This window comes from Perognathus longimembris, chromosome 21 (genome assembly GCF_023159225.1).
Source record: "Perognathus longimembris pacificus isolate PPM17 chromosome 21, ASM2315922v1, whole genome shotgun sequence".
Lineage (NCBI taxonomy): Eukaryota > Metazoa > Chordata > Mammalia > Rodentia > Heteromyidae > Perognathus > Perognathus longimembris.
The window spans coordinates 11,742,909-11,768,815 of NC_063181.1; the positions used below are offsets into that span (position 1 = coordinate 11,742,909).

Consider the following 25,907-nt stretch of genomic DNA (forward strand, 5'->3'; position numbering starts at 1 on the left):
ATTGAATAATTTTTAGGAGTCATATAAAATACCTCTCTTGAATCTCCTTTGTAAACACCTATACACAGAAAATTCTGGTGACAATAAAAAGTTATACAAAGATAAATACAGCCTCCATTCTGTAATAAAACATATTTGGCTTCTGTGTCACTTCATTTAAGCCAGAAACAACAAATTATTACCAAGTATAGAGACTTAAAAAATTATATCTCATGTGTTCCATTTTTAAGCTGACTTTTCACAAAGTCTTGACTCTCTACAGTACATCAAGAATCATTACTAGAAGAAATTGAAAACCTTTTAAATGAAAATACCGTCATAAATGTTCCATCAGGGGAGACTTTGAACAAGATGTTGTCAGCTTCTTTAAACTCCAGGGACCGGGGCCAGCTCTCACATCAACCAATAAACAGATAATAACCAAAGAGTTCAAGGTGTTTCTGAAATCAATTATTTTCCTCTTAAATCCTGTCGACCATTTCTGTACTGTGAACTGAAATGCTCCTGGGGAGGAGCACCAGGCACTAAAACTACTCATGTCTGGAGCTGGCATTCACAGCAGTCTGTAATATCTACACTCCTTCCATGAGCAATTCTTAAGAGAAATCGCAAAGCCTTCACCGGGGCACTTGGGAACCGGAAATGGGAGAGAGAGAAAGAACAGACCCTGCTTTATTGTTTAAATAAAGAATTTCTTGTCCCCAAAATATAATTTTCACAAAACTCTACAATTAAACTATGCATATAACTCAAAAATTTTAAAGAATAAATCCTAATTTGCGGGGGGGGGGGGGGAGGTTAATTGTGGATGATTCATAGATTTATCATCTTGGGAAATTTTCAAAAGACATTTTAGGAATCATTCCAAAGTCACTACTATGGCATACTAACTGTAATATTTTGTGCACCGGTTCCTAAAAAAGAAGTTTCCCTGGATATCTGTGTATATAAGTTTTCCCAAATCTCCAGTTTTCATTCTGTTTAAAAGATATGATGTCTTAATAGTTGCTGTTATACTATAAAAATAGCTTGAATTATTTGCAGTGATTTAGCTTTTGGTTTAATTTTTCCATGGTACAACAGTGAGATGGTGAGATGTTCATCTTAAGCATATAACATTTCACCTTTGCGTGCATATCTGAATACACCCAAATCAAAATTGCATTTTCACAACCCTAGTATGCTTGTTTATCCTTCTCAACCAACTCTTCTTCATAAAAGGACATCTGTCACCTTCTATTAATAGGAATTATTAGAGTTTTTAATAGTGATCAATTGTACAAAACCTTTAGATTTCTCTTAACTTTTTCATTATTACATTTCAAATACTTTCTCTCTTTCATTTTACTTGTGTTTTCTCCTGTTAGAACAAAAGATTAAGTATTCCTAAATCTATCTATCTTTCAATTTCTAATGGGTACTTCGGTATTGGGTACTTAGTGGTACTTAAAATACTGAATACTCGGGCTGGGATATGGCCTAGTGGCAAGAGTGCTTGCCCTGTATACATGAAGCCCTGGGTTCAATTCCCCAGCACCACATATATAAAAAACGGCCAGAAGTGGCGCTGTGGCTCAAGTGGCAGAGTGCTAGCCTTGAGCAAAAAGAAGCCAGGGACAGTGCTCGGGCCCTGAGTCCAAGCCCAGAACTGGCAAAAAAAAAAAAAAAAATACTGAATACTCTAACTAAAAGCAATATATTTGAATGCACATTTCTAGCCTTATCAAATTAATGTATTAATATATAAATATTTGTATTTCAGATAGCTGTGGTGTTTATGTACTTTATAATACATAAATATCTTTCTTTTAAAATTCCACCATTTCTATTATAATTTATTTTTAAGTCATTTTAAAGAATACTTCTTTATTTATTAATCAGTTCATCACTTTGATGAAATATCAGAGAGAAAGTATTCGAAATTGGAAGGCAAAAATAATTTTGAAGATACATTTGACACATTCAATTTCTGAGAGAAGATCATTAATTGAAAATTTTCTTTATTTTATAGGTTGCTACTAGGGCCTTATGATTCTTTATAAGAAGTAATAAATAGCATAATGTCGTTCTGCCCTCTGGTAATCATGGCTCTATGACACCTATCTGGGAGCTGTGTTCCTCTAAGGAGGATGTAATGCTACACCATTATTCTGACTGTCTGAACCATGATGTAGGCCCTCCCTTCCACACAGAGATGATTTCTGCTGGCACATCCAAGCAATACGCTTGGTACCAATTTTCTTCTAGACTCACTTTCCTCCAGCTCCAAGTTTGCTGAATTCTTGCAGAAACACATTCATTGGAATTTGTGGGAAGAACTGTCTACAAGTATACCATCACTGAAAAGCTATTTCTGAGTAGTTGAAAATATTTTCTTAGTGAAAAACAAGCATTCACAGAATTTGTTGTTTTTTTTTTTTTAACTCTGATTCTATAGGTACCTTTAAATGTTGCACTTTAATTAATCCATTGAGTGATTGACAGCTGTGGCTTGTCAATTATATTATCTTTCTTTTTAAATTAATTAATTAATTAATTAATTGTCAAAGTGATGTACAGAAGGGTTACAGTTTCATTTGTAAGGCAGTGAGTACATTTCTTATCAAACATGTTACCTCTTGTAATACTGATCAGGCATAGTGCTTCTAGAGATTATTACATTGGTAAAGCAAGATGTTAGCCATGTTTGCTTGAAAGTAATTTCAGATATCCCTACCTTCACCAGTGTAAGATTGTAATGATGCTTTGTAAATTTTTATTTCTGGTCCATATGGGTTAGAGGGGGGAAAACAGTAAATTTGGCAGTGATGTAAATTGCCAAGCCATGAATGTGTTTTTGCAAAATATTTGTATTTGGTATAGTTGTATTTTTATTTTTATTTTTATTTTTTTTTATTTTTTAAGTTTTTATTATAAAACTGATGTACATAGAGGTTACAGTTTCATACGTTAGGCATTGGATACATTTCTTGTACTCTTTGTTACCTTGTCCCTCATACCCCCCTCCCTTCCCCCCTTTCTCTTCCCCCCCCCCCCGAGGTGTTCAGTTCACTTACACCAAACAGTTTTGCATGTATTGCTTTTGTAGTTGTTTCTCTTTTTTTTACCCTGTGTCTCTCAAATTTGGTATTCCCTTTGAATTTCCTACTTCCAATACCCATAAACACTGTTTCCAATATACTCAGATAAGATTACAGCGATAGTGTAAGTACAACCACAGGAAGGAGATACAAGAACATCATCAATAATAAAAGCTACAGATAAACATAGGATGTTGAAAGTAGTTACAACTGTGATATAACAATTGTTTCCACAACATGGAGTTCATTTCTCTTAGCATCATCTTATGTGTTCATAAGGGTATAGCTATTGGGCCTTTTGATGCTCTGTTATGAATTGCCTAAACCTGTACTAATTATTCCCAATAAGGGAGACCATAGAGTCCATGTTTCTTTGGGTCTGGCTCACTTCACTTAGTATAATTTTTTCCAAGTTTGTATTTTTAAATGAATACAACTATAAACCCATCTTAGAAGGCTTGTTTAAAATTATTCCTAAACCAAGAATTTTGAATTCTGACTTTTGTAGTAGCTGCTTCATAAAATGTACTTCTTAAGCTATGCAACACAATAGGCAGGCTTTCATTTATTTACTTGGCCCAGTATGCCTTTGCTTTTCTAAACAAGCCAGTGTTGAAAGGGTCATCTTGATGTCTACTCATTTCTTTTGTATTATTCGTGACAGTACTTTAAGAGCAAAAAGAACACTTTTATGTAGATACTAAGACACATAATTTTGTCTCCAACTAGGCAATATAATTGCAACAAACCTCACAGCTTGCCCAAACCCAACAATAACTTCCCACAATAAAATGTCCCTGTTACTAGCCACACAGGGTCTGGAACATCCCTTCTCCATGGTAACTTCCAGCCTTTCCTAGATAAGCATTTCTGATTCAAGCCCACAGCTGGCAATCCTGTCCCAGATGTGGTGACCTAGTTTATTGAAAATTCTGCAGCCTGAATGTAAAATGCTTCTGCTGTAATACAATGTCAACTATGAGTATCAATTAAAATGTCTTTTTAATACATGTTTTAAAACATTACTACCAGTTCAAAACAGTCAAAACAGCATTGGCAACATGGGTAGACAAAAGGCCTTCGAACTAGATATACTACTGTAAGGTAAATAATACATGGAAATGCATTTTAAAATCCATTGTGGAACTTAGAAACTAAGACATGCTAGTTGGTGGAGGTCAGGGGAGAGGATATCATCTGAATGGGACAGGGCTGGCTTTCAAAACCTAGCACCATCTATCAAACCAAATACATATCTCACTTTATCTCCGCATTTCTCTTCTTTCCTCTCATCTTGATAATTAGCAATATGATTCTCAGCCTTCATTGAGACTTCCTTCTATGACACTGTGAAATTCTATCCTGAAAATGACAGTTGGTTGCTATCTTTCCATTGCTATCTCTATCATCTCTATTTCTGTCTGTCTGTCTATATCTACCTATCACCATCTATCTATCTATACACATAATTGCACTTGTGGGATTGCTTTAAGGTCTAAAGGGGTAAAAGAAGGAGACTGATAGGGGGTAAATAATATAGCAGAACATTGTGTTTATGAACAAAAATGACATGAGGAAACCCACTGAGAGCTGATGAAAATAGGGAATGGGGAAGGGAAAAAACAAAGGCAATAGAAGAGGTTAATCTGATTAAGTACACTATGCACAACCATGAAGTACTGTGGTGAAATATTTTTGTGCAATTAATACAGACTAATAAAAAAGATTTATGGTTTATCTAAGATTAACATAGCTCTGGGGGTATGCAAATTAGCTTACTAACAGTGCGAAGAAAAAGTTTTGCCACTGTCATCTTCAGCAAGCAAGTTTTTCAAGAAAAAGCCAGCTGAGACCTCTTTGTCTAGCCCACTCTGCGGTGACATTTGCATTTCATAATAACATCTATAATATAATCATGCTTTCTCTATTTATTTCAAAACAATGTTTTAATCCTAAGTATGATATCTGCCCATCTTTTTTTTTTCTTGATAAAAGAAGCTTTCCACCAGAATTGAAAAATGTTAATTTGCTGTTTGGTTGACCTTCTCCTATTATGAAGTCCTCCATGATTTCAGGGGGAAAAAAAAGGTCAGGATTTGAAAGCCAAGACATATCATGTGATCAGTAGCTGGTGAAGAAATAGCTAAATTAAAAAGAATGGAAATTTCTTTTGTTTACTCTAATACAGCAAATCCCATTCTATTATATGTACATTGTGTTACATTATATTATATAATATGGCATTATATAATATATATATACACTACTATATACATATTTACAAATGGTAAATATTAAAAATGGTCAATTTTTAGTTAAAATAGAAAAAAGATAAAGAAAGACATAATTTAATATGGAAAGTATGAGTGGTATTGTATAAATACTGGAAGAACAGAAACAAAATTGTCGATTTCCAATGAATATTTTCCTCCTGCATTCAATTCTATCATTTAGTAACAATGACCAAAATAATTATTTATTTTCTGGTCTGAGGATTTGCTTTGATAATGGTTCAAGTAAATGGAGCTATTTGAAAAAAGTGCCTGCAAGTAAAATTGGTCAAATTAAGAGGCACTTCTGGTTTAAATGCCTCCCAAGATATAAATAAGAGAAGGTTGATATTAAGGTTCTGAAATCAACCATCCAGACTTTCAGAGTTGGTTGACCTTGTAAACTTGACCTCTATCTCTGATGAAGAAAGCTGGGTGCTGACCTTCGTCTAAATCAAGAGGGAAACCGGATAATGGTGGCATCTCAATATACAAATCAGGAGCTCCCTAATGTGGGTTGCTGTAAGAACTTTAGCAATGTTATTCTATAATACAACCATCTATTTGTCACAACTTAATGGATGAATAACTAATCATATTTTGAATTTCCTAACAATGTTTTTTTTTTTTTGCCTCCAGTGTTCATGTATTGCAAAGTATATGTACTGGTAAAGTACCAATATTGAGTAAAAAAGCCAAGAGAGAGCATAAGGCTCTGAGTTCAAGCCTAATACTGGCATGCACACACATGCACACACACACACACACACACACACACACACACAGAATAACAAATGCAAATTTTATCTCAAAATAATCAGGTATCACAATATACTGAGTACATAACCCACGTGGTTGTATTAAGTTTTCAGCTGAATTTTGATGGCTGTTATGAGCCTTGTTTTAGAGAGGCTCAGAGAGCAGAAACTTTGATAGATTCCAACCATGATATTCTAGAACACCAAGACTAAGTTCATCATGTTTCGACCCATTTGATATTTTTGTCCTTTCATTTCATTTCAATAAGCTCTTTTCTTCAATGTTGTGAAACAAGATTTAAGGATATCTAAATCTTCCAAGGATTTTAAAATTTCAATGCCTAATCAATGAAAATTATATAAAGTATCAGCCTATTGTAAGAAATATTCCAGGGATGCATGCATATTTCCCTCTTAGGAAAAAAATACTATGGGACAAAGGAGCTTAGTAGTTAATATTCATTAAGAAATGTGGGGAAATGAGTGAAGCAAATGAAAGGACACCATGGTGTGTCTTTTCCAGTTATTTTAACTACCTTTGTTTCCCATTTTGTGGGTGGAAAAAAGTAAATACTATTGCAAGTAACCTATTCCAGGGAAATGTGCATGTATTTATCAAGAACAAAGTAGTAAATATGGTCTCCAAGGGTTGCAGAAATCACTTATTTCACAACAACCATATTGCACTCATCTCTGCTAAATGAACAATAAAGCAGTTCTTCTAGAAAGAGTGTCTGCAGCTTGAGCAATAACTGCAAAATTAAGATAAAGTCAGTGGGCCCAGATGTTTGTAATTACCCCTAAATGGCTTCAAAGAAACTGAAAAAAGAAGAAAAAAGCTGAGAAAAGGGAGTAAGACCCAAGGCTGGTCAGTAAGCGGAAACAATTTCCTAGATAGTCCTATGTGGATACTTTGTCAAATCACTAACATGAATTCATTGATCTTCAAAAAAGCATTTACACTACGTCAGATGTGTGAAGTGGGGCCTTAGTGTAAATCTTAAAAAATGACATGTTGTTCCGCTAAAACTATTTGCAGACATTTCTCTCGTAACTGGATTATCTAATGAACATCTTTATAATTATGCTATAATTAATCATTTCTCATTAGTTTTAAATTAACATACTTTTGGTGAAATATTCATAAACAATTATCTGTTGAAGATGTACTTTGTACCACTTATCACAATAGCTCAATAGCTATATACATATGAACACACAAGATGATGCTAAGCAAAATGAACTCCAAGTTATGGGAACAAGTGGTTTATCAATGGTGTTGTTATTTTCAACATACCATGTGAAATTATGCCTTTCTCTTTTGTCTTTTTCCCCATGGTTTTACCCCTGATATCACTGTAACTGATTTTGGTGCCCTGGATATTGTATATTTGTGTATTGGAACTAGGGCAAGAAAGGGAAATATCAACATGAAGAGACAAAGGATAAAAGAAAAACCAATGCAACAACAATACTTACAAAACTCTATGCTGTAAACCAACTGTACAAATCATGGAGGGGGGAAGGTAGGGGAAAAATGAGGGAGGAGGTAACAACTTTGATACACAATGCCTTACGTATAAAACTGTAACCCTTCTGAACATCAATTTGACAATAAGTAAATAATTTGAAAATACTTATCTGCATCAGTTTGTACATACTTAAATATTTTATTAATTGCACTTTCTCCAAGAGCCATGTATGGTCAATGCTGGATATGGGGTTAGTAGTAGTAGAAATTTATTGAGTATTTGTAGAATACTTAACATAAACATACATAGTTCCAATGTGTGGCAAATTAATTCACTCACATTAGCCAATAAATTAAAACAAGTGAGGTCAAACATTTCAAAATTCAAAGACTGTAAACTAAAAATCATTGATAAAAATATTGTCAGCAGGATTACCAAATGACTCGTTAATTAGCGTTTAGGCTCTCTAATTTTCCATTTCTTTCCCAATTTCATTCAGTTCTACAAATAAAGAAAACATAACATTTGTAGAATAAAAAGGGCACAAAAGTGGAAAACAGTAGCTTTGAATTCTGACTCTATTATTTCCAAGGAATTGGGAGAAGATTTCTTTTCCCATGGCTCAGAAAGCATGGCCATTTAGTTACAATCTCACATCCATGGAGGAGGTGAGGCAGCTCTGTAAGCAGCTCTGTGGTGGCAAAATCACAGAAAATCCTTTAGCAAAACAGAGCATAGAATAACTTTCAATGCCACTGGCTTCAGGCATACATAGAAAAGAATCTGTGTAGTTCTAAGTTAGTGTCAATAAATCTAGTATTATTTTATTCTGATTTTATACTTTCAATGACTGTACTTTCCATTTATCTTCTTTCGCAAAGCATACCCAATCCTTGAAGTTCTTGGACATAAGCCTTTAGTAATTCGACTTCTAAGTTGGGAACTAAAGGATGATGTCTTTATAGAGACAACTAGTTTCCATTCCCTTTCATGAGCTCTGGGTATGGGCTTTGGATCAGCTAGCTCATTGTTGCAATGGCTCAGTAGTGCAAGAAGATGCATAGCATAACACAAGAGGAAATATAACAGTCATGATTGAAATACCCTCTGTACAGTGTTCTATTTATTTGCCGACCTATAGTGTAAGGAGGGGCTGGGGGTGGGGCAGGAAATTTTCAACCAGTCAGATGTGGAGGTGATAGACATTATTGAAATGTCTTGAAATCTGACTCTTTTCTCCAGAAGAATGGACTTTATATACAAGTCTACATAGAAATAAATCAAGTGATCTCTGTTTTGCATTTAATGCCACTAAGGTATCTAAATGGAGAATCATACTACAAACTAGGAACTCTAAGACCAGCCAGGTCCCATGATTATTTTTTTTTTCGATAAGTACTTTCAATACATTATTTATTTTAAATTCTTCATTGTTTCTGGTAAATAAAACAAAACATACTTACTCTTTTTCTTTCTTTCTTTCTTTTTTTGCCAATCCTGGGACTTGAGCTCTAGCTGAGCACTGTCCCTGGCTTCTTTTTGCTCAAGGCTAACACTCTACCATTGGAGCCACAGCGCCACTTCTGGCTTTTTCTGTTTATGTGGTACTGAGGAATCGAACCCAGGGCTTCATGCATCCTAGGCAAGCACTCTACCCATAAGCCACATTCCCAGTCTCAAGGCATAATTTTTCTATTTCACATTACACTTCTCTGTTTATTTCCAAGGCTCATACTTTCATTTTGCCTGAAACTGTACATTTTTGTTATAATTACTATAAATATTTATTAAAATATGACAATATTTTTACTGCACAGTATAAATATACTATGTACATAATACATAATTCTTTTGGCACAAGAAGTAATAATAGTACAGTATATTCATAGCAAAGGATACAAAAGTAAAAGGTCATGTGAGCCAGACCCAAAGAAAAATGGACTCTACGGTCTCCCTCATAGGGAATAATTAGCACAGGTTTAGGCAAGTCACAGCAGAGGATCACAAGAGCCCAATAGCTTTGCCCTTATGAATGCATAAGATGATGCTAAGTGAAATGAACTCCATGTTATGGAAACGATTGTTATATCACTGTTGTAATTACTTTCAACATGTCATGTGAAACCATAGCTTCTATTGTTGATGATCCTGTTGTATCTCCTTCCTGTGGTTGTCCCCGTGCTATCACTGTATCTCACCTGAGTACCCTGGATACTGTATATACTGGTATTAGATCTAGGAAAGTGAAAGGGAATATCAAAATCAAGAGACAAAGGATAAAAAGACAAATGACTACAAAAGCAATACTTGCAAAACTGTTTTGTGTAAACCAACTGAACAACTCATGGGGGGAGAGGGGGGGAGGGAGAGGGGGGAATGAGGGAGGAGGTAACAAACAGTACAAGAAATGTACCTAAGAAACTGTACATTTTTGATAGTGCATTATAGCAACACTGAGTAATGAAAATCCAACATTTGTTACTGTTATTTATTTACTTACTAGTTTGGTGAATGACTAGAGTATTTTATGACGTTGCTCCTCAGGAAGAAAGATAGTCTTCCTAGGCTGACAGAGGTTCTGTTGTAGCTTTCTTCCAATGGGTCCCATGATTATTTTATCTTTAATACTCGCTATTAATTCACTATCCTAACAACACAAATAATCTCACTTTATTAAGTGTTATGCCTCTCCTATGTTCACATCAATTATAACACTGTGAGTACTTTGGTCTACCAAATGCAGAGCCTTCAAGGAGTGGATGAAAAATTGTCTTCATATTCTCATACTGACAGTACACTGGTATCAAGTTTATGCTAGAGAAATATCACTGCAATTTGAATTGCATTGCTAGCTGTCCATCTGGACAATCTCACAGCTGTCCTGTAAAGATGGTGTTTCTGTTCTTATGTTAGAGATGAGCAGATTGAGTGTTCAAGAGTTTAAAATGACTGGCCTGGATCAGGTAGTTAAGATGTGTTAGAATCAGAATTTTCACCTTCATCTAGTCAACTCTAAACACCATGCTCTTGTGATAAAAAAACAAACAAACAGAAGGTATTGGAGTTTGAATATTGAAAGCTGCGGCTCTTCAATGCAGCAATGAACAGAGATGGAGTCACTGAGTGGAGATTGGCTCACAAGGATGAGGGCTTGGAACACAGGGGAGGATCTATCTGTTTTTGAGTTCATAGCTTCATGGGCTTAGCAGATTGGCTATTACAAAGAAATTCTCTCTCTCTCTCTCTCTCTCTCTCTCTCTCTCTCTCTCTCTCCATGTCTCTTTGTTTCTATCTGTCTGTCTCTGTTTTTATGTCTCTGTCTGTCTGTCTCTATCTCGATATTTCTTACCTGCCATGTGGTAAACAGTGTGCAGCACGTGCTTTTACCATTACCATCATGGCCGGCTTCATCATACTCCTCAAACTAAACGGGACAACCATGGATTCAAATCTCAGAAACTATGCACCGAACCAACTATTCCTCCTTTTAGTTTACTTGTCCATCTCAGGTATTTCATCCTAGTGATGCAAAGCTGACAAACCCAGAAGTTAAGCACTCGGGCATGGAAGAGTTAAGGAAGTGATTTATGTTTCTCATTTTACAGCAAAACAGCCTCCTAAGCAAATCCAGGTTATCATCACTTAGAAACTGTTATTGCTGTTTCAAACTAATAACAATGGTCATCAAATTAGTCTTAGATAATGAACTGAGTTGATTTTTCCATACTGGACCATCCATTTTATAATTAACACTACTAGCACATGAATGTTTACAAAGCAGAATGATCAAAAGAGGTAATTAAAGTGTGATAGAAGAAAATAATCTAGAGGAATCTAATGATAAGGATAATCAAATAACATCAGACCCACAGGAAAACTCTATTTTGTTTTTCTAGATTTAATAAAACCACAGTCAATGTATACTGAATCAAAATATTGAACTAATTTAAAGATTTATCAATAGAAATTGAAAAACATTATAGCCAGTTTAGAGAATATATTGCCTTGTGTAGATAAAATGAAATACTCCTATATAATTTAAGTCTTTGTTAAAAGGATGGAGGTCTAGAATCACAATATTTGAAACTGCAAAAATAAAAGTAAGCAGAAGTTTCAAGGGATGGAATTACAAAAAGGCACAAACAAATGATAAAACTGAGTCAAATTAATGCACAAATCCTATTTGTATATTTTAATAAATACTTAATGCTATCATTTAATATATATATATATAATTAAGCTTTTTAAAAAGTGTATATAATTTGGGAGTCTGTAGCTCATTCCTACAATCAGTGTTTATCAGGGGCAGAAGATCCGGAACATCATAGCTTTAAGCCAGCTCAGGAAGGTGAGTTCTAAAGACTCTACTCCAAATAGCCAAGAAAATGTTTCCAAACAGAAACCTGAAGGCCAGGAAGCACTAAGGAAAATGAGGAGATGATTATGATGAAGGAATGGCCTGAAGTGAGCATAAATTGAAAAGACATCTGAGGTAGAGTTTTAAAAACTACAATTAAAGGGTGGAATTTCCGTTTTGTGGCCATAGGTGAGTCACATAGGTACTGTGGTACCTAGCACAGATAGAGACGCAAGTTCAGATTCGTCAAACCAGTGAACAGATTAGAACCCAACACATTTCAAAACTCAGAACTACATGATTCCAAAGTTAGCCTTTCCCTACAAACTGTGTGATCCTGAATCAAATCCTTCTCCCATCAGGTAATACCTACCTTCTGCAATCCATGTGGTTGACAGAAATATAAAATGAAGATGACAGTGACATGAAAAAAAGAAAGTTGTTTTTTGGTTATTTCATTATTGATGTAACTCATGAGGCAAAGCTATAAATATCTAGTTAAAATTCTAAAACCTTAAACAAATTGAAATTGTTTCTGCTGTCTAGCCCAGTTTAAAATTAGACTTAAATTATTTTTTTTGTGTGTGTGTCTCAGACTGGGTGTTCCTGCCTGTTTGTACGTAAAATAGGGAGGAACGCAGTTTGTAGCACGTTATTTCATTGAGAAAGACAATGGATACTATTAGAGCAATTCAGAGATTTTAATGGAAACAAAACCATGGTAGTGAAATAATGTGTTCTAGGTAATTGTGCCCACGTAACATCAATCAAAGCTTTCCAGAAGCAATTAGAAGTCAGGGGCACACCACAGGCTACAATTTCATCATCAAATCCATGTCCACAAAGGAGCTGGTGGGGCTACTGAGAATCCTCTTTGTTTCTCAGCAATTCTGACAAGCACCTAAGCAACGAAGGTAGGATATTTTATTTGTTGTTAAGTTAAAGGAAGGCAAAAAAAAAAAAAAAAAAAAAAACCTCCACAGTTGCAACATGCCGTTTTGTTTCCAAGGAGAAAAGACAGTCTGTTCTTCTCTAAGAATAAATCAGAAAAAAAAATTGTACTTGAAAATTGGCATCTGATTTAATTCTAGGCTTGACACAGAAATACAAACATTAAAAAGTGACCTTGTAGGTTTACTGATGGGTAACTTAGAGCAATAGTACTAGCAACGGGGTGCCTGTTAAAACTCGATAAATACTCTTAAGAGCTGGAAAAATTGTACAGACTGTTTTCTATCCTTCCAAATAAAATCTGGTAATATGCAGAACCAAAGTAGGACACATGTCATTCATTCATGATGTTTTATCAATCCCTAAGAGTTACAAGAATATAAAACTGTCAGACCTCAATCAATCTGATAGTTTTATATCAGAATATACTGAAAAGCTAGATCTATGTTATTGTTGTAGATGTACATAACTATATGCTATATTAATAGGAAATAAATGTCATTGCAGTAACTATGCTAACATTAGTATTGTCATTCATCATAAATATATAGGAACAGATATGACCATATTCAGGGTTCCTATATCTTTTGTCCTTTCAAGATCATCATCACTATAATGAAAGAGTAACACACAAATACAGAGGAAGCATTTTCTAATCTTATATTTAATGAAGTTCTTGTAATTAGAATATATAACAACTCTAATAATTTAATAATAAGATTGCTGAATTCACAGAGGCAGAGAGTAGACTTGGGCCACCAGGAGCCATGGGTGAGGGAAATAGAAGACATCAAGGGATAAGCCAGATGAGTGATGTAGAAGTTCATAATGCTGTCATGTGCCCTGGCAATTTCTAAGGCAATTCATTTTAAGTATTCTTACTATTCACATGATAGTATAACTGTATATGATGAACATATAAATTAGGTTAATTGTGGTTATGATTTTGAAATCTATCTATCTACGTATCTAAGGTTAAGGTACACCTTAAGTATATATACTTAATTATATATAGTTATTATTTTAACATAATCTCTGCTCTGCATATTATTTCACAGAGCATTATCAATGCATTATAATAATCCAAAAATAGTAAACATGTTGCATTGAGACCAGGTAAACAACAAATCTTTCTTAAAGGCCATTGAGTAAATTTACATATGTAGAATACATAAAGCCCAGGAACAGCCACAACATAGTTATGGCCTGGAGGATTTTGTGGGGTGGTCTGTTGTTTCTATGTGATACTGTTATGATAGAAAGAGTGCATTATAAATTTCTCCAACCCCAAAGCATCTCCAATACCCAAAGTGAAGTCTAATATATGCTGTACAATATATAGGCCATATAATGTACAGATTTTGGATGATTATAATGTGTCAATGTAAACATGTGCCATTCTGGTAGGTGATGTTGAACTCGGGAATGTTTTGCCTGTGGGAGGCCAGGGCCTTCCACATGGTGTGGCCACAAGGCTAAAACAGCTCAGAAAATAAAGCCTGTTTTTAAAGGCATTGATACAGGCCACTAATATCTAATAATAATAAGCTATGACTGTAATACCTTAGAGTTACAGTTGGTTCAGTTCTGAACCATTGTAACACAGCAAATATCACAAAGTAAATTGTGTGACTGTTTTGATTTCCCAATGTATATAAAAGTTATGCTGCTGGGAGCCAGTGGCTCACACCTATAATCCTAACTACTCAGGAGGCTGAGTTCTGAGGATCACGGTTCCAAGCTACCCTAGGCAGAAAAGTGTGTGGGACAATCTGCCTGTCCTTTGAGTCTTTGAAGCCAAGCACTGAAATCCCCTCCCTTTCTGGTTGTGAAAATCCTAGATGGTATCTTCTTCTAGTATGACATTTTCGATCTACATTGAAAATTCATGCCCTTTATGATGCAAAAATCTCCTCCTCCTTCATCTGTAATTGAAGCTGGACCATTTGAACAACTGGTTCCGGCTTCTACAGCAGCACTTGCTCTGTCCTTACATAATATATAGATGGCGGTGTTGATTTAAAATGCATCAACCAACTTCTTCAACCATCAAAATTTTCTTGTGACATGTTCTGACCTCTCAGCCTTTCTAGAACTTAAGAGGATTGGAATCTTTCAAGGAATTAAGTTTGGGCTTAAAGGAGGAAACGTTGAGGCTGGTTTGATCTTTTATTCAGACAACTTAAGGCTTTACCCTATCAAAGCAGGGCTGTTCTGCCTTGCTATCATTCGTGTGTTCACTGGAGTAGCACTTTCCATTTCCTCCATGCGTGTCTCCTTTGCATTTTCAACTTGGCTAAGCCTTTGGTGCAAGAGGCCCAGTTCTCAGCCTCTCTTAGCCCCTGGGCATACCTTCTTTAATTTAATCACATCAACTTTGTTTTAATCACATCAACTTTGTCCTAAAGTGAAAGTTGTCTGCCTCTGCCTTTCACTTGAAAATTTAGAGACCATTGTGAGATTATTAATCAATATTGCTGGGTCTCCATAAATGGAAAAGCCTTAGGAGAGACACAGAGGAATGACTGGCTAGTGGATCCGACTGAATGCAATCCACATTAATTGATTTAGGTTGCTGGCTCCAATTGGCATTGTTTGTAGCATCTTGAAACCAGAGCACCATCCACGGTCACACATCACAGATGGCCATAACAGATATAATAATCATGAAAAAGAACGAAGTGCTGTGAAAAATTACTGAAATGTGACCAAGAGACACAAAGTAAGAGGTGTGAAGTTGAAAAGTTCATGCTAACTCATTTGCTTCATGGAGGAGTTACTATGAAACTTCAATTTGGAAAAAAAAATGCAGAATCTCTGAAGCACTATAAAGCAAAGGACTGCAAAAGTATACTCACAACAAAAATGCAGGTTTTGATAATGTGATTATGCATGGAGCTCCACTAATTTCTATGTATACCCACATGTTGAGGAACAATAACAATATCAATAATGTTAAACCCCTTGAAAGGCACTGGCTTGTCTAAGTTTCATGGATGAAATCACTCAGCCCATGAAAACAAGACAACCCATTTTTTTTGTTTGCAACCTACTCTCACTATGTGTAATAAAATTTGGAGTATGACAATGTGTCTGTGGAAGTTGACAAGTTGGTAACTGCAGTGTGAAACCTATTTCATTTTTATCTTTAAAGAATTACTGGGTTGTTAAATTAAATTTTTTTCCTGTAGGCTGCATCAGACACGTAGAAACCAGGTGTCTACATTCACATATTGTGTTTGAGGTGCCTGCTTCTTAATGTGGAATCACAAAGCTCTCCTTATGGGCTATTTCACCTAATAATTAGAGTTGACAATTACCTTTTGTGATATGAAAACAATTTAATGGTCCATGAGCTAAGAGGTGGATTTTTGGCTTCTAACATAAGGAATTTGCTTCATATGTTGAACAAATATTTTACTAAATGCTACAATGCTAACAGTTAAAACAAATTAAGCCTATAAAGAAGAACCTATTAAACAACTTTAGCCTCTTCCCCAGAGATCTACTGGATAATTGTTAGTACCTATGAGAATAATTAGCCAGTCATATCATATATCAGACAGAAACATACCAAACTATCTGAAACCCAATTCTACATATTTATGCTACTTGATGTACATCTAATTAACTGAAAATCTAAATTTATTATCTATGAATAGGGAATATGCTCTCTACCTCAGAGAATGATAATTATCTAGGAAATGTGTGTGTATATATGTATTTTAAAAGGATCAATTAAGTAAGAATCTGGAGTAAATTTTCATATCTATATCTAAATGGAATAGAGATATTAAGTTGGATGAGCACTATGATTCAAGCATTTTAATATGTTTCATCGTTGGAGTTAGAACATGTTCAATCATTTATTTCCTTAGCCATATATTTACCCCTAATTGACAGAGAACTCTGCACTTTTAACAGTACACACACTGGAGATGTCATGATTCTTTTCCTTGATAGTGCTATCAATAGTAATGATTGGTGATGGACTTAAGAAGCTTGTGTGTTATCGATAGTGAATCAGTAGAGTAGATGACCCAGCTTAAGAACCGCCATGGTCTGTCATGTGACTATCTGTGATATTTACACAAACACAGCATCGTCTATGAAATAGCACTGAAGACAAGGGACACGCAGGATTCTGAATTTCTGTTCTGCCACGTTTCTAAACTATCTAAACATTAGTTCCCTTGTTGGATAAGGAGAACTTGAATATCTACTTTCAGAATTCCCATGAAGGTTTAAGATATGTGCCTACACTCTTTGATATCACAAAGGCATCAAACTACTAATACCCTATCATTAGTTATTGTATGTCGAGACAATAATTTATTTGAGAACACTAATTTATGTGTCCCACTATTTGAATCAAAAGATTGTTACACAGATTGAATTCCTCAGTCCTTTGATTATTATTTTTGATTGGCATGACTTATTTCCAAGTATGATGTTCATTTTGAGTTAAACTAATTAGACTAGACAAAAACTGGTCAACTAGCCTTGCCTGTCCCTTTTATGAAAAGCTAACAATATTCTTACAGAATCAAGGATGAATAAGAAGTCTCTGTCATCAATGTCTCCTGAAACTGGCATAATCTGGTGAGTCTCAAGACAACATGCACCCTTAGGCTTCTCTTTTACAGGAACAGCTCAGCCCTATTATTTTTAGATAATGAACTACTTCAAAAAACAACAATATGTCTTAAATATCATGTAGAATTAATTACCAGGACTTAACTGTCTTCCTCAGCATATCACAATTCCAAGTATATGTTGCTGGGCACTGTATTCAGGAGACTGAGAACTGAGGATCTGGTTCAGAGCTAGCCTAGGAAGAAAAATCCTAGGGACGCTTACCTCCAATTAACCAGCAAGGAGCCAGAAGTAGAGATATGGCTCAACTGATGAGTGCCAGCCTTAAGCAAGACCCTAAGCAACAATGTGAGACCCCTGAGTTCAAGCCCCAGAACTGGCATTAAAAAAAAACTACATCAAAATTAAGGAGACAGATATGATACATTTTGATACAAAGCATTGGTGATATGATCTCCTGACTTCACTCCTTAGACAAGATTTCTTCACGAATAAGAAAAAAAAGTCAGGTCAATTATTACTTATATTTTGACAGTGTTTCAGTATCTATACAATTAAAGCTAATATACCACGTTAAACTGCATGGGAAATGTAATTTTCCCTCATAGTGTGATATTTGAATCATCATTCTCCCTTCTGCATCCTCCAATTCAATCTGTTTCTATAACAACCATTGGAATATATGCTTAACAATTTTAGTTTCTTAACAAATATCAAAGCTCATGAAAGACATCGTGTCTGTTAATTTCCCTCATTTGTTTTGGATAGTTCCTCAAATAAAAATTTAGATTTTAGTCACTCTTGCCTTTGGCAGTACTAAGTAAAGGCTTTGTAGTAGCAATTTAAATGATAACCAATGTGTGATTAAATAAGAATTTAAAATAGAAACTAAAACAAAGTTAAAAATGAACTCTATCTTCTCTGTTTCAATTTAGTTTCAATTTTAGTTTTAGTGCAAAAATTCGTGAGTCTGTTGAAAATAAAACAAAAGTCCTAATGAGGAATTTAATATATTCAACCTCTTCTTCCTGTTTCTCTTTATTTCCAAGCTATGTTTTGGGGCACAATTGGTTCATTTCCTACAGGGTGATATATGATCTCCTTATAGTAAACCAAAATAGAAGATGGGGATAACTGGCAAAATAGTGAGGAAGATATTTTTGGTAAATATTAACTAGTAAACATGATTTCTTTGAAAGCACAATTTTATGTCTTATTGTCTTTATGCATTGATAAAAACTACACAATGGTTTTGGGTGTCCTTATTGAAGGCAGAGTCCTATATATTACACAACAAGATTTTTATAATCACAATTTTAGTTCTTAAGACTTTATTTATTTTGGCTATAGAAATCATCTCGGAAGTGTTTGATCTTTAAGTTTAGTTCTTCCATATTTTAAGGCAGATGGCATTTCTAATAAGCAGAAGGAATTTATATACATGAGATATGGCACTTAGTGGAGCTATATAAACAGAAAACAATACCGCTTTTGTTCAGTTCATGCTCTCTACTCAAGCTGTTGATCCATTCCTTCCTATTCTATTAAATTCCTATTACATTTGAAATACTGAAGACACAGAGGTGAAGAGAACAGACCTCTTCTTTTTTGTGTTATATCCACACCTGAAGAAATAGAATATAAATCAGTATGCATTTGTCATTACATAAACATTTTCCAGTAAAGAAGGGTCTATGAAAATGTAAAAGAGGAGGAGTAAGGCAGGAGAAAATGATGATGGGGTAATAACAGTGTTTAAAAACTAAATAAAATAAATTTATTCTGAACGTTTTTAATAAATAAATAAGTCAGAATAGGCAGACAGAGTGAATGCATGAAGTACATAGTTGGGTGCAACAATAAGAAAAAAATTAGTGGAAATAATCAGGATAGATCCACTGTGTCCTGATGAAGGAACTAGCCATGGAAATATCTGCAAACAGTGATGATTATCTGATGTAGATTGTATTAAGAATCTATCAATTTTTGTCACTCTCATCTCTTTAACTGAGAAGTAAATATCTGTATGTTATGAATTTATGAAACAGATGTTGATTCCTATTTTTATTGCTTAACAGGTGTACATTAAAATGATAGGTCTGGATCAATTATATGATCATTGATCATAAAGAATCAGAGGCTAGATATTAGGTTTAATATTCAAAAATACAACAGCTCTTTCATATACCAATAATGAACAGACTGAGAAAGAAATTGGGGGGGAGGGGAAGTTCCATTCACAATATCCTCAAAAATAATAAGATACCTAGGCATTAACTTAACCAAGGAACAGAAAGCCTGCTACAATTAAAACTATAAAGCTTTGGAGAAATATATTGAATAAGACACCAGAATATAGAAAGACCTCCCATTATCATGGATTGGCAGAATAAATATTGTGAAAATGGTCATATTGCCAAAAAGCAATCTACAGAGACTGAATGCAATACCCATAAAAATCCCAATGTTACTTTTTACAGAAATATGGAATTTACTATAATTCATAGATAAGCATCTCCAAGACCCTGAATAAAAAATAACAGCACTGGAGTTGTCACACAAAATACCCAATACTGGATTTCCAATTGTGTTACAGAGTCAGCATGGTGCTAGCAAAAGGATAGACATGAAGACTAAGTAAACACAACAGAAAACTCAGAAATAAAACCACATGCTTACAAGCCATCTAATTGCCAATACAGGAGCACAAAACATGCATGGGAGAAAACTCACAACTGAACAAATGATTAGCAAAACTGGTTGTTTATTGCAGGATACTGGAAATTGAGCCCAGCTCTCTCTACAAAAAACAGTTCCAGTCAGGTGCCGGTGGCTCACATCTGTAATCCTAGCTACTTAGAAAGCTGAGTTCTGAGGACTGCGGCTCAAAGCCAACCCAGGCAGGAAAGTCCATGAGACTCTTATCTCCAATTAACCACCAGAAAACTGGAGGTGGTGCTGTGGCTCAAGTGATAGAGCACTAGCCTTGAGCTAAAGAGCTCAGGCACATAACCCAGGCCCAGAGTTCAAACCCCACTACTGAAAGACAAAAAAAAACACCAAAAGTTCCAAATGGACCAAAAAAGTTATTATAAGGCCTGAAATTTAAATCTACCACAGGAAAACTCTAAAACTAAGAATTGGTGATTATTTTCTGAACAGGTCTTTGATTGTATTACCCAGAAGAGAGGCGGTAGTAATGGTCAAATGGTCCACCTGAAGTTAAAAAGTGTCTGAAAAGCAAAAGAAATAAGTAAAAGAACCAGTAGGCAATCCATAGAACAGCTAAAAAGAAAATTTTTTTGCTATTTGATAGGTAAAGAAAAATTAAACACTGTTACTTCGTGGGAAATAAAATTTTATGTAAAGTGTGTTAATCCAAGTGCAAAATGCTAAGTATCATGCTTTTACTTATTTATAGAACTAGACTTAATGGACATAATGAACATGTACCTATGTGTAACATCAGGCATAACCTACATGTATAATACATATACAACATCATTCTAACTCGGAGACTGGGAGAATTAGGGAGAGGGAAAATATGATGGAGATGGATAATTTCAAAATACAATGCAAATATGTAGTGGATGACGTGTCTCAGCTGACTGATGAATCTCTGGGCATGGCTAGGGATATGGAGGTAATTTCTCCATCATTTTTTCAGACATATCAATGTGAGAAAGACACCAGGGAAGTGAAGGAGAAAAGATGCAGGAAAGAAAAATATTTTGGGCTTCTTTTTTTAGTGTCAAGGTAATGTACAGTGGGGTTACAGTTAAGACTAAGCAGTGAATACATTTCTTGTCAAACTTGTTACCTCCTCCCTCATTTTTCTCCCACCTTCTCTCCTCCCCAGTTGCCGATTGTACACTTGGTTTACAACATATTGTCTTCTAAGTATTGCTGTTACATTGGTTTGCCTTTTATCCTTTGTCTCTCCATTTTGATGTTCCCCTTCCCTTCCCTAATTCAGATAAATGTATACATAATTCCCAGGGTACCAAAATCAAATACAGTGACAACAGAGAAAGAAAATTTCTAAATACATGGAGTGGCAGGGAGCAAATAGATCAGAACCTTAATAAGATCCATAAGGGGATTACAGTGATGGAATGTCAAGATCAGAGAGAGGTGAACCCTAAAATATTTAAGACTTAACATAACTCTTGCTTGTGTAGTCTTTCTCAAATAAGAAAGTGATATCCTTTGCTTCAAATATTGATTTTAAAAACCGGAAGGTTGCACAATGCAGATAACATGTTCACTACTGCTATGATTATTTTCTTTTTGATGAGGTGCATAAGCAAAGGTCATGGACTTCAAGTGAATCCAGACGAAAGAGCTATCGGTCTAAAATGCCATCCTCCCTGTTTAGGAGGCAATAAATAGATCATTGGGTCGTTGCATGACCAGAATGCAGTGTCTATTTGCTGGATGCTAATTGTACCTCCAATCCTGGACACACAAAAAGACAACACTTACCTACTTCCTCAGTAGGCATTTGATAGGATTTGGGACAGCGATCAGACAGTGGCCCATACTCTTGCTTTACTTTGGTGACTTAAGAGTATTTAAGGAGGATTTCACATGGGTTATGCTATGACAGGAGGAGGGAACATGCTATTTTTTATGTCAAGAAACTGAGATTTGAGGGTCTTGTGTTGCCTTGGGTTGAGGATTCCCCAATACAGTAGGAATTGTAGCTTATGGATTTACTTAAGTCTGTGACTGAGTATCTCTTTCTACTAAAAGTGTTGGAATGGGAAGAGAATATCTTGAAGATAGAGACAGAAGATAGTGAGACAGTGTGTGTCTACTGGAAAAGCCAGGCCTCAAGAAGTGATTTCCGTGATCCTCTCATTATTGTTGAGCTATCTTTAAGTCAAGTAATTTCTCTGGGCCATAATACACCTCTTTAAAAGGACACTAATGTCAGGTTGCCACTAAAAAGCACAGCTCTACAATTCTATGGACTAGGAGCTAACGGTTCAAAGCCACTTACTAAAATTATAGAATTTTATTTACTTAAAAATTTTAACTATTGCCTTATACTTGACAATATACAGTTATATCTACCCAAATCACAGAGAAACTGTGGTTTACTGAAAGCTATGCATTTTAAACTTAGTGCTGAACACAAAAATGTGAAAAATTATATGGTTGATTTTTGTCTTTCACAATAAGTTAATTTACAATTTGTTGTGAAAATGACAATGTATGACCTTTTATTCAGATATTTTTAGCCAAATGTACAAAAAACATACAGAAATCTCATTGTGATTCTTGTAAATATGTTTACTTAACACTGATCCTGTTTTTCCTCCACTGATTTCATTTATGCTGCCTAGAATCTAAGAATGATATTTCTTTTAGGTGGCTAACATAATGAGAATACAGTTCCAAAGAAGAAGAAAAAGAGACAGTTGCTTGATTATGGTAAATGCTGCATTGTATTTTTTTATTCACTGCGAGGTTAAGATGTTTTAGTTAGTGTCCATTAATTGGACAGTCTATGCCAATAATCCCCTATGAACACAAATGCTATCTATATACAGTAAAGAAAACATTTTCTGGGAAGGTGGCCACCACTCCCAAGTTGTTAGGAAGCATGGCATTTCCGTGCAAGGAAGGGAGGTATGTTTCCACTCACCAGCGTGGAGGTTTGAGCGGCGTCAACCACGTCCCCTGAGCTCTCGGGTGTTCGCGTGCTGTTTGGGAATCTGTGAGGGTTCCGGGCTATCGCTTCACACCAGCCCAGCATTTTCTCCTTCCTCTTTTCCCTTTTCAATTCCTGAAATTCTGAAAATAATTTACATTCCCTGAAACATGTCACTTCGTTGGTTTGTGTTTTGGAAAATGCACATACAAGAAATTACAGCAAGAATGTCATGACCTACTCATAAACAAATGCTTTATTTTAATGAGAAAACGTGACTAGGAAACTAAGAATATGCTGGCCCATCGTTAGTAATACCTAACAGGTACTGAAACAGGACAATGAAAACTGTACACATCTTATCAATCAGTCTAAGATCTCATTTATTTATCTTTTTGGTGTGGTTCCTGGGGCTCGGACACAGATCTCAGATGCTGTCCCTTGGTTTCTTTTGCTTATGGCTAGCACTCTACCACATGAGCCGCGGCTCCACTTCTGTCATTTGTAGTGGTTTTATTGGACATAAGAGTCTCACAGACTTTCCTATCCAGGCTGGTTTTGAACTGTGATCCTCAGATCTCAGCCTCCTGAGTAGGTAGGATAACCGGCATAAGCCACCAGCTCCCAGCTTAGAAGGATTGTTTCTGTTGATTGCATCAGGTTCTAAGTGTTATTTTCAAAAATCTGTTTATGGTCATAGGTTCCTACCTTGGAAGCTAATAACAGGCATAGTTCCTGATGACACATAATACAATCACATGCTTTGTAACTCTAAGAGTGGTGTGGAGTCAGTAGGCAAGCTCACTGCTATGTCAACATCACAAAATGTACTTGCACAGACCTAAATGGTCAAGGTCACTTGGTGGACTTTAGCTCTTGCACAGGTGTGATGTCTGAGCCTTCTGCCAATGGTACATGACCTACTTTCACAGTGAACCCTTTTAATCTATGTAAGAATGCACTCTAAACAAACAATGAAAAGGATAGGGCTGGAAATACAGAAGCCCTTAACACAGTCATTTGTTATCAAGTATTTCGTACTGTACACAACTGAACATTATCTACCTTGATACAAATAACAGTGCAAGTGCAGTCGGCGTGTTAAGTCAGTGTCACAGGAAACACATGGGGAATGCATTGGACTGTGATGTACACATGTCTATGATGTAACTGGCCAGCAAATCCACTCACTCCACTCTGTCCTTGCCAGTCATTCCCCAAACATCATCACGTGACACACGGCTCTTTGTCTATGACAAATAACGTTTGATTCAATGTAAAGCTAATTGTCCTACAGAAACAGAAGAAACCGATTATTCAGTCTGAGCAGGCTATGATGACCCTTCTCATAAAGTTTCACAAGGAAAGGAAAATTTACATATCATCTCCATCACTAGTAAAATCTACTTAAAAAAGTAACAATCTTAAAAATCCTTATGATGGTGTTGTGAATAGAAATACTCTCTAACTCTTTGTTTTTCTAGAACTTTCCACGTGGGAGAAATGTTTGCCTTTAAAAACTTCCTATCCACAAGGACTTTTTAACATAATGGAGAAACACTGGATCCTTTGTAAAGTTTTACAGCCTACTTTTCCACTCCACCACCCTCAGTAATTAGAAATAGTTTATTGCAGGTCTTTAGTTAAATGCATTACACTGTCAATTAAATATCAAAAATAATGTGGAGTAATTATTTTTCACAGCATCCAAAGCAATTAGCAATCTGTTGTTGCTTTATAACATTTCAGGGATTCAAAATAGCATATTTCAGAGCACTAAGAAAAGTAACATAAAGAAAGATTGCACGGCAGATTGATGAGTTATTACTCTAGATGACAAAATATTCAAGTCAAATGGATCTGAACAGTGTAAACAGGGAAGGAATAAAAACTTTCATGAAAATTAAGTTAAAGGTACTTAATGAAATGTGTATATGTTTGTATGTTGTATCGGTGTGTGTGTGTGTGTGTGTGTGTGTGTGTGTGTGTGTGTGTGTGTGTGTGTGCATTGCAATTAGGGTGTGAATTCAAAACCTGAGCATTGTCGCTTAGCTTTTTCACTCAAAGCTATTGCTCTACCATTTCAGTCAAAGCTTTACGTCCACCTTTTTGGAGGTTAGCTGGAAATAAGAGTCTCTCTTGGATTTGCTTTCCCAGACTGGCTTCAAACTGCAATCCTCAGATCTCAGCCTCTTGACTAGCTAGGATTACAGGTGGAGCCACTAGAACCCAGCCCTCATCAGCCTTTACTTTTATTTTTTGCAGTGTGCTAAGAGTAATTAAGAACAGATGTCTTTATGCAAAAGCCAAGAAGGCCATGATACATAACGGCCAAAACACTTCCCATACAAATAATATTCCACTTTTAAGTCATTGCCATTTACTTCCTTTAAATTTTCAGTTTTATAATTTAATAACACTATAATACTTAAAATATAGAAATTGTGAGCATCGTAAAGTGGCTTACAAAACTATAATATTTTCAGTATTCCTGGTAGGATGTGTTTGGTAAGCCAACCAACTTCTTATTCTCCATTCGATTCTGAAGTTGTGTGAAGTAATGTTCTGTTCGTTTTTATCAGGCTTTGGGTGTGTGGTGGCCGTGCTCACTGTGCATTCCTTACAAGGCCCCATCAATGCTCAAATCGTTTTTGGAGCACCTTCTAGCCTATAGGCGCTGAAGACAGAATAAAGACCAATAAGATGAGCATGACTTTCATTTCCTCGAGTTAGATTCCATGTATTAGTCTATTCTAGAGAATTT

The 25,907-nt window shown here is 35.5% G+C and overlaps 1 protein-coding gene across 1 annotated transcript in view; it reads right to left on the reverse strand.

Annotated features, from left to right (window-relative positions):
• The window catches only part of Marchf1 (membrane associated ring-CH-type finger 1), a 278,150-nt gene that overhangs the window by 167,271 nt on the left and 84,972 nt on the right, over window positions 1–25,907 (reverse strand). Inside the window, exon 2 of the mRNA XM_048330625.1 lies at window positions 23,138–23,278. Within this exon, the coding sequence (XP_048186582.1) occupies window positions 23,138–23,278 (141 nt within the window). The remainder of the gene's footprint in view (window positions 1–23,137; window positions 23,279–25,907) is intronic.